General features: G+C 46.6%; 1 protein-coding gene across 6 annotated transcripts in view; it reads right to left on the minus strand.

The window, feature by feature from the left end:
* Zasp52 (Z band alternatively spliced PDZ-motif protein 52) overlaps positions 1 to 12,005 on the minus strand; it is a 74,067-nt gene that overhangs the window by 4,028 nt on the left and 58,034 nt on the right. For 2 of the 6 annotated variants that reach the window (XM_077648737.1, XM_077648735.1), the window contains exons 12-15: positions 11,383 to 11,469; positions 3,477 to 3,588; positions 2,799 to 2,985; positions 1,710 to 1,830 (exon numbers count right to left, since the gene is read on the minus strand). In XM_077648737.1, the coding sequence (XP_077504863.1) occupies positions 1,710 to 1,830; positions 2,799 to 2,985; positions 3,477 to 3,588; positions 11,383 to 11,469 (507 nt within the window). Of the gene's footprint in view, positions 1 to 1,709; positions 1,831 to 2,798; positions 2,986 to 3,476; positions 4,033 to 11,382; positions 11,470 to 12,005 lie in introns of all 6 variants that reach the window. The other 4 variants (XM_077648734.1, XM_077648733.1, XM_077648738.1 and 1 more) reach the window with 2 other exon arrangements.

The raw sequence follows: 12,005 nt of genomic DNA on the forward strand, positions 1-12,005 counted from the left end.
GTGCTCATTTCGCCATTTCGTTACAGCCTGAATGCTTCATGAAACGCGCGATAAAGGGCAAGCTTTCGCAATTCACGTGGTTCCCAGCCCCGCTCCTGTTTTTATATTATTGAGGTCCGCTGAGGCAAATAACGAATCGTCGTTTCTGTGCTTGCTCAAGACAAATACACGTCACAGTAGTCCGTTCTGCGCGTGGATGCGTTCAGCTGGGATTAAGCACAGTTTCCGAGAAGACGCTCCACCCATGGCCATAATGCCACGCCTTCGTCGCCTCGCGTGACCAGCAAGCGGATATACAGCGACCGTCAATTGCACACGGTGGTGACAGGGATGCTATGGTTGCCAACAACAATATAACACATTCTTATTTTTATTATGCTTTTCTACCAACATTTTCTTTTGCTCAAGTTTTCTGCTATTTTGTTTTTCGCATTATATTTTTATCGCCTTCTGCACTGTGGCAGTTGGTGGGCCTGTTTTAAACGTCCACCCGTCGGGCGACAAACCCCCCTACCTTTACCTATATAATTTTTCTTCTCCTGTGTAGTTTCAATGTGAAGCACCACTACACAAGAATTAAGAGCGGGCCACTAGCTTGACTTCAAAAATAAAGACTGTTCCGCAGCGAGTTTCGCGAAGAATGACCGGCGGCTGGTGCGCCCGTTATTTTTAGGAACCTTGCATTTCAAACTTTCAGCGCCTTGAAGTCCTTGCCGCGGTCTTCGCGGATAAAATGAGCTCGCGTAATAAACAGAGATAGGGAGCTATGCTGAACAACCCATCCCTGACGCTCTCGACGTTTTCTGCGCTCATTAAATGTCATATTTTGCTTCGTGATTCCGTTGCGTAGAGCCCGGGCCCTCACCCCAACTACCCCGAACTACCTCGCTATTTTTTTTTGTTCCCGAGAGTGTAATCAAGCGTCCGCCGGTGCAGTTAAATTCCGAATGCTGCGAAAGCACAAAATTTATGGACCAAACTCTATCGGCGGAAGGAGAAAGCTTAAAAGTGCTGCAAAAATAGAGACATTAAATTTTCTAAATGCGCGCAACTTTGTCAGTTTCAGTGCAGTGAATAAATAAAGTAGGCTGGAGAAATTCGCGTTCCATGCTTTGAATATCGTGTACAAAAAGTGAGGAAAAGACGCTGTCTCATTGAAACAATTATAGCTTTCGCGACATGAATGATTTTTTGGCTCTCTTGAGTCACGCTCAATCGCATAAGAAAATAAATAATCAAAGCGCCACTAACAAGTATTCATAAACTGCCGATTCGCGTCAGTGTAGCCTTTTGGAAGCACATTTGTAAAATAGTCCTCCGATATCACCGTTGTGCTACTTGAAAGCGCAGTGCCATTTCTGCGTGGCATAACAGCGCATTAGAATCCCGTCGGTGTATTCTCTTCTCTGAATTTGACCACAGGACAAAAAAAAATGAATAACTCGTAGTCATCTGCTCTATAGACACTTAAAAGATTCGCTATTCGATAAAAAATGCGTTGAAAATCATTCTTGTTAGGTCAACTCCCTGTAAGCTTAAGCAGGCGCTCTATGTCTTTTAGCCCATTCCATGCGGCACAATAATTTTCACCAGTGAGATCAACAAGCTTGCAGTCCTGAGGAATCCCACTAGAATATATAAGAGTTTGGGTTGTTGAGATGGACCAGGCAAAAATTCTCGACACCCTGAGGGCTAAGCGGTTTACTCACCCTTCTCGCAGTAGGGCATTCCGTCTTCGAGGTAGAATGAGCTGTTTCCAAAAGCCGTCTTGCAGTATGTGCACACGAAGCACTCTGGGTGCCAGGTCTGCTCGAGGGCATTCAGACAATCCTGCGGTCAGATATGTGCAAGATACGGGACTAGTAAGCAAGAGGTAGTTTCTAATGTGATTAAGTAAATAGCACACAATGGTGTACGGACAGCCGCTCAAAAAAGGAGACGCTTCCAGTGCGTTCAAAGTCAGACGCTCAAATGCTTGGCCAGTAAAGCTGAGGCCCTGGCGACTATTTGAGCATCATTTTACTTTATAGTGAAGTACCAAATCCACTGAATTCCAATTCAGCACCTCAGAAGCCTAAATGCAATGCTGTAACGTTTGCTGTGGCTCAGGGCACGAGAAGTTTAGCATAGAGTGTGTAAATTTAGCGATCTGATGCGCTCCCGCGGAATATGTCTGATGTAGAATGGGTTTTCGTTCAAGGGAGCCGGCCAGTGATAACTATTATTATTATTATTATTATTATTATTATTATTATTATTATTATTATTATTATTATTATTATTATTATTATTATTATTATTATTATTATTATTATTATTACTATTATTATTATTATTATTATTATTATTATTATTATTATTATTATTATTATTATTATTATTATTATTATTATTAGTATAGTAATAACGGTTGTCGGTGAGTAGATGATGATGGTGGATTGTGGATAAGCCCTAATAGGCCTGGAAATGCTCATTTTTGCTCAAATCATATCGTAATAATTAGAGCGTCGAAGCAACTAAGGTGCAATTTCGACTTACAAACAACGTTTTTGCATAATGATAAGACTGAAATTTGTGACGATACTAATGATGTCCAGATGCGCTCCTTTCTTGTATTTATTATATGGGCTAAAATTGCGGACACTTTGATTTTCTGCGTGAAAGCCGTGAACAATAAACCTGGAGAAACAGCTCTTAATGCATTTTCAATTATTAAAGGAGTCGCTGGACCAACCATACCTCTCGCGCACCACATTCAATTACGTTGCACAGAAGACCAAAACGCTGCGGATACTTACGCCCTTGATGCGATGTCCGCATTTCCTACAGATGGGCGCCATGTAGCACTCGTAGCAATGCTCGCAGTACAGCTTTCCCTGCTCCTCGACGAAGCCGATGTCCTGAAGGGACTTGCGGCAGCTTCCGTTAGAGCACAAGAAGTGCTCCGGACACCAGTTCCGCCCCAGAGCAGTGACGAAAGGCCCCCTGCAAGAGGTGCCCCGTCAGCTTGCGGCTATTGCAGTCTTAACCCCAAATACGAACGTGGTGACAACATTGCAGCATGGACAACCGAGACAGATGCAAGGATTCTAGTCGGTAGCTGTGCCCTCCATGCTTGAACTAGTCGTACCAATAATACTCAGTCCGAGCGGAATAGATTCTGAAGCAGGCATATCATGCATGAAAATGGAAAGATGCATATCGCTCTGTCTGATAAACAGAGAAATGACAATATTTTCCTATGCCTGTAAACCAACTGAGACTTTCGCGCAGATCACTAAAATCAAACTTCAGCTCCTAATGGCCCACGTTTGCTTAAAAAACGCTCAGTGCCTATCGATTCACAGGCTACAGATTTCAGCGTTCTCCAGCAGCCGAAGTGAGAACCCCGCGCACCCGAAACCCCAGCAACCGAAACTCAGCGTCAGATGGCGGGGCTCTCGCATCGCGCAACTCGCCGCCGGGACGTCACACACCTGATGGGCGATCCACAGCTGGAGCAGATGGGTATCTTGCCGCCGATGGCCTGCGTCAGCTTTCCGCGGCCCCTCTTGGGCGCAGGCCGGGACCCGGCTCCTTGGGAGAGACCTGAGGGGCCCGTAAAAGGTGCCGATGAGGCGCCAGTCGACAGCGCGGGCGCGGGCGAACCCCAGGGCCCACCGTTGCCCATCTTGGCCGATGGCGCGCGTGCCACCGGCTTGGGCGCCGTGGGCGGCGGCACCTTGACGCCCGGCTGCCCACCGAAGCCCGACAGCGGGCTCGGCGAAGAGGACACGAACGAAGGCGGCCGCGACGAGGCCGGGCTCGACACGGGCGAGTAGGGGGACGCGGAAGGGGACGAGGGCCGGAAGGGCCCGCCCGGCGCCTGGCTCGGGCCGCCCCACTTTGGGGTCGAGGGCGCCGCCACCCGCTGGGTGCCCGGCGGGGGTCGGTACGTGGGCACGCTCGGAGTGGCGTTAGACTCGAGCACGCCGCTGGACAGTGGAGTGGGACCGCCGGCCTGTGCGGGCGGCCAGGTGAACTTGGCACCTCCTTGGCGGCCGACAGAGAGATCCCAGGTCGTCCAAGAGGCACCGAAGTCAATGGGCGTGAGGGCGTCGCGATAAAAGGAGGGCAGGAGAAAGAAAGATAGGAGAGGTAGGAGGAAAGTAGAGAAAAGGAGACAGAGCCAGGTGGAAGAGAGATGAAAGACAAGCGAAGGAAGAAAAGTCGCGAGAGCTTGCTTGCTAGTGTAAGCTTCTACGCCCTGGAGCCAAGTCATGGGACGTGGATCCCCGACGGCGACCACAAGAAGCCATCTACTTTCGGGCTAGCAGCGCCGCAGGATACATGCGGTTTGAATGGGAAGTCCGTTATTTTGTTATTTTATGCTCAGATACTATTTAATCTACCATCGCAGCTCCTGCAGACGTATCAGTCGCGTGTGCTTCGTTAGGAATTTTGGGAGCACATAGGAGTTTTGATATTCTACTGTTTTTGCTTACTTTGCATATGACTGATGAATGTGAGCATAGCTTAAGTTGGACACGCTGGTTCTGGTGCCTCATAAAAACTAGTACTTGTTCCGTTACAATAACCTGTTTTAAGAGTACACCGGGCAGTTTCGTTGATAATGATGAATAGTCAATTAAGCCACCCTTCAAGATCAAGAAAGAACACACACGAGCCAGCGAGCACGGTTATCATGTGACGAACCTTAGTATTTTTTCCTTTCTCAGACATATGCTAGGCGATGTTAGCATGCTGAAGAGGCGCCGTCTTTTTCTTCCGATAACATTTAGATGTCTGCTATCTGCTTGATTATGCAAAGTGGTCATATTGCGGTTATTATCTTCCCGTGTAAAATGACAGATCTCGAGATTTTATTCGCTGTCTCTGATAAAGCAGCCGTACTTAAACTGTTGACATTTTATTCATCGATGCTAAAATCTACATTATCTATGGCCAAAGCCGGGCAGGAATTATAAGGAAACGAGAGCTCAATCACCGGCAGGAGCACATGCATGCTGTGCTTTATTTGTATTTTATTCACACACACACGACAGGCAATTTTCACGCTCGCGCAGGTGCTTCATGCCTTGATTCATTCACACAGCAGCAATGAGCACAACAAGTGTATGTTGGCCAAACCCAAAATTCTTATGAAGCTGATTCCTCATTGTGCTAAAAGACACTGTAGTGAAAAAAAAATGAAAATACGTCGCAATTACAGTCCGGGCCGCATGTCTCATGGGGAAAAACGTGAAGCAGAAAGCCGATGCAGAATGTGCTAAGCAATTTTACAATAGAAATTAAAGAATACAAAAGAACGCGGTGCTAACCGAAAAGTCAACACTGTTATATCAGCGGCAGTTGCTTCAAACAGGAGTATTTTATATTTTAGCCGCGGTAGTTACAATAAAATAGCATTTGAATGAAAAACATGCTTTAACATGGGACTATAAACAAGCAGAACGCCCGAAGAGCACCTCGACATCAAATTTTAGTACCCGTAATTTGCTGCAAGTCACTTTTTTCGGTACTCAAGACACACGAAGGCGATAAATTCGCAATTACCACGATATCGGTGCCTAATTTAAAGGTTTCATGCTTAGAGTAGCTGGCGTATTGGTTGTTACTTCAGTGCACCCTTGCTGGCGCTACCGATGTCGCTGCTAGCGCGCGCGTGAAGCCTCAACACAGTATCCACCTTTCTAATAAGGGCTGCCTGGGCGTCGCCACATTGCTCATTGGGCTGTTCTCCGCACCTGACGTAAGCATAGCGGAGCCGTTAGCGGAGCGGGTTAACACAGCCCAGAGAGAAGACTCTTCGGCGTCCCCATCGCCCAATCTATACCCCCGAGTTTTCGCAGGCTGTGTCCATAGCGTGAGGAAAAAAATGTTGGAAGTGAGGTTAACTGTTTAGGAAAAGAAAGCCCGTTATACCTAGTGACACGGGCTGGGGCATTTTATTTTTTAATGTTTTTTTCCTGCGCCACCATAAAATTTTTGTTTAGGAAAAGAGTTGCACCACATCGGGTTTCTTTTGGCAGTTCCCAAGTGGAAGTCTCCACGTGCCAGGAGCCTCTCGGAAGGTGAAAGGGAAAGTGAGCAGATTTTAGAAGTCGACAAGCTTCAAAGGTTCAAATGTACGGAGCTTGCAGGTAAAAAACACCAAGTAGTAGTAGCTTAAGGTGTGACAAAAAAAAAGAAGGAAAGATTGTCGCTGGGATGGCGTCAATGTCGTTTATGGAGCAGGGTTGTCCCATTCTGCCTTTTTTTCTCTTTGGAGGCGGCAGTGTTTGACGTAGGCTGTGAACGTTTGCCACGTGTAGCAAATTCCTCAAAGCAGTTTTTCTCATCTGGCCCCTCTGACCACTCCCAATAAAACGCCTCTAGCTCAACGCCAATGGTCCAGCGCAGAAGCCTCCGCAAGCTACAACATCGGCAATTGAGGCAATAACAGCGCTGGAAAACACGTCATTTTTTTCCCTTGCTTTCCTTCTTGTACCGCAACACTGTAGGCTTGATCGTTACTTCATTTATAAAGGAACGTACTGCAGTGTCGTCCACAAGGTCAGAGCTTATTCATCTTGGAGGCGCATCGTCCGATGGCCAAGTTTGATCCAATTAGAAAATAGCCACAGCTGTGACCGGCTTCGTCAAGCGGAATACGAAACTGCATACGTTCGATAACGCGTCACTTAAGATTGGGGGTAACCCAAGGGGAAAACCTTCCGCCTCACCGCCCAATGTGGTGCCGGATGACGGCCCCGTTCGGCCCCCGTCGTCGATACCACGGATATTGGATATTCCACCCCAGCAGTTTGCTCTCTAAGTTAGACGTACACTTTTTTTGTGCTTTGGTTCCTTTTTTTTCTAGACAGACAGAAACAACTGCAAGTCTGCAGTGTCAAGCAGAATTCTCAGCTTGAAGCTATATTTTCTATGAGGCGTTCCTGGTATCAGTCATGCAGTCTCCAATGTATGGGCAGGTTTTACTCAAGTAAAGTTGAAGTACTGCAGGCGCCCCGGGCATTGTTGGGTAGGCGGGCGTTAAGAGGTAGGTAGGTTGGTGGGTTGGTGGGTTGGTGGGTTGGTGAGTGAGTGAGTGGGTGCACACTCATCGGAAAGTGTGAATATATGGAGCCGGGCCTGACTGGCAGAAATCGCCCCAAATGTACCAGCGCGCGTGAAAAGCTCAATTCCAAAAACCAAAGCATTCCTTTTGTTTTTGTTTTTGTTAAGAGCGAGACAGCTGTTGTTTAGAAGACCTTGATGCACGAAGGGCGCAGCCCTCCCGAAATTTATGCTTGCACTCTTCTTCTCCGCCGCACAAGCTATATATCCAGGCGACAGAGAGGACATGGTGTCGCCTGAGCGAATGACGAAGAGCAAAAAGCAGCAAAAAGGAATAGAAATCGAATGCAGTCGTTATGTGACACCAGCCCAGTATTCCTTTTCGCCCAGTAAAAGTGAAACCCGTGTTCTGTCTATCGTCGGCGCTGCGAGCCTCAAACTTTTTTTTCCCCAAACTTGCCCACTTCGATTAGCTGTCTTACGGTGCGAGCATAAGTGAATTAAGGCTGCGTCCATTTCGTGTTCGCGGTTTGTACAGGAAGAGCTCGCCACCAGTGCCACTATGCTCCATTTCACAAGTAGTTTGCAGCAGTGCGGAACATAGCTCCCTCCTCCAGTCAGGGCTGCAGGAACACAATAGATAGTTCCTCAAATATTTGAACAGTTATGAGCTATTTTTCAAACAGCTGTTACAGTAATTGAAAAGGTAGCTCTTTTTTTAAGTACAGACAGCGTTTCGTTCACTGCTTAAATTACCAGAAAAAGACCGCACGGCCACATCACTGCGGAGGCGTGCTGCGAAGTGGGGCGCCGCCATTTTTAAACATGGCGTCCGCCGAATCATCTACGTGCAGCTGCTGTACGCAGGTGCCCTTTCCTTCCCAGTGATGGAGCCACCAGTTGCGGGAGGACGGGCACGGAGGAACACATTTATGCACCGCGCACCGCTCTGATTGTATCAGATCACCGTAGGTTACGCTGACTACTGTGTGATGAAGTATAGTTTGAGGATAAAATTATTATTTGCAGAGAATTCATCATAATGCGCGTGATATATGGGTTCGCGCAATTGTCCGAATAGAACGTATACTAAGATCAAAGTTATTCTTAAATGGACCGCGAAACACACTCCTCTTGGTCTGTTTTGACGTTTAAGTATTCCGTGGAATTATTCGCGGCTTAGGTGGTGACATTCAGTAAAGGCCGCCGTTGGCCGCTTTTTTTGCTCGAAGCGTGAGATGAGCTGGTTCACAAAAGCGTTGTCAAAGAGAAGATAGAAAAGACGCAGAAAGAGCCCGGTTGGCTGAGAATTGTGAACGTTGCCCACAACGCACTCAGCCTACTCTGGTAGATGCGTCTGTTAGTGAAAGTTAGAAACAATTACTGCTACATGGCAACAGTCGATCATTTCGCACGTCGCCTTTCTGGGAAAAAAGTTTACACGTACGAATTTCGCAGCGTACAGTTTAGAGTAAAACCGGTGCATGCCATTTGCTATTGCGTGATTTGCTACTCTTGAGACACCTTTCGGCGTTTTCGTTAGGTACTCAACGGATTAAAGCTAGGAAACTGACCTTGCAAACCAAAGCGGTCACCTCCTCTTCGATCAGTCTAACCGAAGAGCGTGTGGTGTGCACGACGTTTGCTCCCCCAAGAGTACACGCATAAGCGAAAGCAGCGGCGCTTTCTACTGCCTTATAATAGCCACTGTAATAGAGTGGAATATTGAGACAGAGGCCCACAAATTTTAAAAGTAAACGATTAATGTCCAATCAACTTTCTTCCGGCTGTGGATGGCTCTTATGACATTGGGCACAAAATTTTGGCGATGATCATAGCAACGGAACAGAACGTTTTTTTAGCCCGATCAGCCAGTGTGAGCTGTTTTTATTCCCGCATGCTTCCTTTTGTCTACGGCTGCTTTAAGCTTGAGGTCATCTTTATGAATAAGACGAACCCTATAACCTCTTAACACTATAACTCTAACTATAACCTATAACCTAGTGAAAGTGGACGACCGCCGACTGCTTTTTTTCCGTTCAGAACAGAGAGTCGCGGCGGGCGTGGTGCTCCCCTGAACAATTTTTTTATATTATCCTTCTATCCCTTGATAATTCCCATTGTACTTCCCTTCTTCTCTTTATCTCTGTTTTCTCACTGTTCCTTTCATTCCGCTGACCGTGGTTCAGTTGCTTCAGGCTACGATAGCAGATGCCGCGGCCAGCAAAAATCGTTTCCTTCCTTTTTGTATTTTAATTATCAATAAAGTGACCAACAACAAGAACAACAAAATTCGGTATTTCCAAAGGGCAACAAATATGCCTCGCAACCACATATGCGGTCCTTTAGCGTTTAGTCAAGTACAAGGAATCTTGCGCACGATGCATACACAAAAGAGAAAAAATGCGCATTAAGAAAAGCATTTGCTGTTTTTGTAGTTTTTTTCTGTAACCTTCCCCCTCTGCCGAGCAGTTTCATGATGCATGCTTGTATTAAAACGTAACTCTTAGCCCTTTCATTGACAGTTGCCAGATTATTCTTCGTGGTTAAAATAACGTGAATTAAGATAGCACGTGCTAAGAAACACTGCGACAGTAGCAACGGATTTTTTCCTGATGCCCAGAACGTGTTGTTGCTGATACTGATATATGTACCGAAATTTCCTGAGCGTACACAATTCAAGAGAGAGGGAGAGCGTCGCTTTATTAAAGAGCGCAGCTCAAGCGCGCAATATATCCTGCGCCTGACTGAGCAGGGTAAACTGTCCTTCCAGATGCGCCGACAACAGCCAGGCACTCTATAAGGAGAAGAGTGAACTGAAGGCAGTGAAGGGACAGGAGAGGGCGACAGGAAAGCAGAAAATGCATTGCTCTAGACTGGCATAGGAAGAGCAGCAGCTGGGAAAGGAGGGGTCAGGAAGTAGTCGGAAGAGAAAGCTCGGGAAGGTGTAAACGATGCAAGCAAGAACTTATCGCAGGTATGCGCACGGCTGTACCATGACATGCAGCCGTAAGTGGGGCTATAGATATATAGTCTGAATTGTCATATGGCGCGCCCAAACCTGGTCGTTCGCGATAGCCACCCATAATCCCGATCGAGGTCGCGTTCATCGCCACGCCGACCACCCTTTCAAGCGTAAAGCCCGCTGCTACCGCCACGCTAGCATCCCTGGTCACGGCCCGTGGTGTTAAGGTCCCGAGAATACGAGACCAGCAGTGGCAGTTTTATTCGCCTTTTACGCTCTCGCACTAAGAGTGAGCGCGGCAACGGAGAGCCGAATGGCGGCCGAATGCCACTCATATTAGCGCACAACTTAATTTTCATACAGCCACAATTGACAATCAAACTATGCACAACGGTTCCATTCAGTCTACCTTTCTGCTTCGTCGCGTCTCACATTTACCTGGCGTACTGTGCCACGGCTGCGCTAACTCATTTTACTGGTGTTTGGGCTGAATACAGCATGTACCACGCTGCTGGCGTAATTCTCTCTCCTGAAAGAAACAGAACCACGAGTTCTTATTAAGCCGCGTAGCTCGACTCGCAGCATTCTAAACGGCGATTTCGGCTCAGAGGCATCTCAATCTTTGATCTAAAAGGTAATGCACAACCAGGGGTGGTTGTGAATAGTATTAATGGTGCTAATCTTGAGCGTAAACCAGCAAAAGAAAAATATAACTAACTAGGAGATTCGAACTGCACGTCCAAAATAGCAGCTCTAGCCCTCTGCGCCACCGCACCCAAGTATGCTAACTTCTCTTTTTTTAATATCCCTTCTCATGAAAATTCTACTTGTTGCAGCTATAGGCGACGCTGCTCAACCGGAAGTTTGGCATTCGAAGTCGCAATAGCCTAAATGTCATAGGATTCTGTATATACAAAAGGTAACTTTCGATATTGTACTTATTAAGGTTGAAATAGGTGGTCAAAAAATACTAAGCAGAGAAATACGGTCATTCAAACATCTTTTAACATGCTTCTGAGACTGAAATAGCCAGATTATATATATACGCTATCCTACTGGCTACGTTTCAAGGGGAACAAGAAACCTATTTTAAGCTTGCCCCATTGATTCAGATATTACCTTTTTTTATAATTCTCCCTTCCTAACATAGCACCACTCCTTTCTTGCTTGCAATTTCGCTGAAGTTCTTTCAGAGCACCGAATTCCACAGCAGGTTCCAACGTTAAGAAGTGAGTGAAATAGTCAGCTTAAGAGAAATTGCGACCTCGTTCTGGACTTTACACGGCTGCGCAGGCATTAGCGCATGCCTTACTGGCAGGCCCTTAGCATGAAAGGGTGGAAAAAAAATGGCTACTAACATTCCAGGATGTCTTCGAGCTCTGGTTCTTCATGCGCATGGCCGTTGCCGATGCCGTTTGTGTAAGGCGTCGTGGACTCTGTGTTTGCTGCGTGCATCAGGCCATGCATGTTGTTAGAGACACTGCAAACCACCCATCAGTCACTACAAACGTCGCTTCATACAAACGTGCTGTTAGCCTTCACACTGAAGTCACACCGGGCCACAATCAACGCCACGCCGTTAGAAGTTCACGTTACAATTGTACGATACAGAAAATGGCAGTAACATGCTAAATTATACTGAGTTGCGATTAGATGTACGGTAATTAAAATGATTTTAGCGTAGGACGTTCATCTCAATACATGTGGAACTCTATTAGAATGTGGTTTCTTTTCGAACAGCTGCTTTTCTGTCACACATAAATTCATAACACTATTCCTGACAAAACATGCACAACTAGAAGGTGGCCGCTGACTGCCACATCACAAACATTCTACCCGTTTCTGCCAGCTTGGCTCCACTGCACATTTAGCAGAATGTTTAGCATGTTTAGGCCTGGTTTTTACGTTGCGCTTCAGTACTTTTGATCAGCACAGCCACACGTACCTAAATGTGGCAATAGGGATGAAAACACTGTAAGTA

The sequence above is a fragment of the Amblyomma americanum genome, chromosome 1 (assembly GCF_052857255.1).
Source record: "Amblyomma americanum isolate KBUSLIRL-KWMA chromosome 1, ASM5285725v1, whole genome shotgun sequence".
NCBI lineage: Eukaryota > Metazoa > Arthropoda > Arachnida > Ixodida > Ixodidae > Amblyomma > Amblyomma americanum.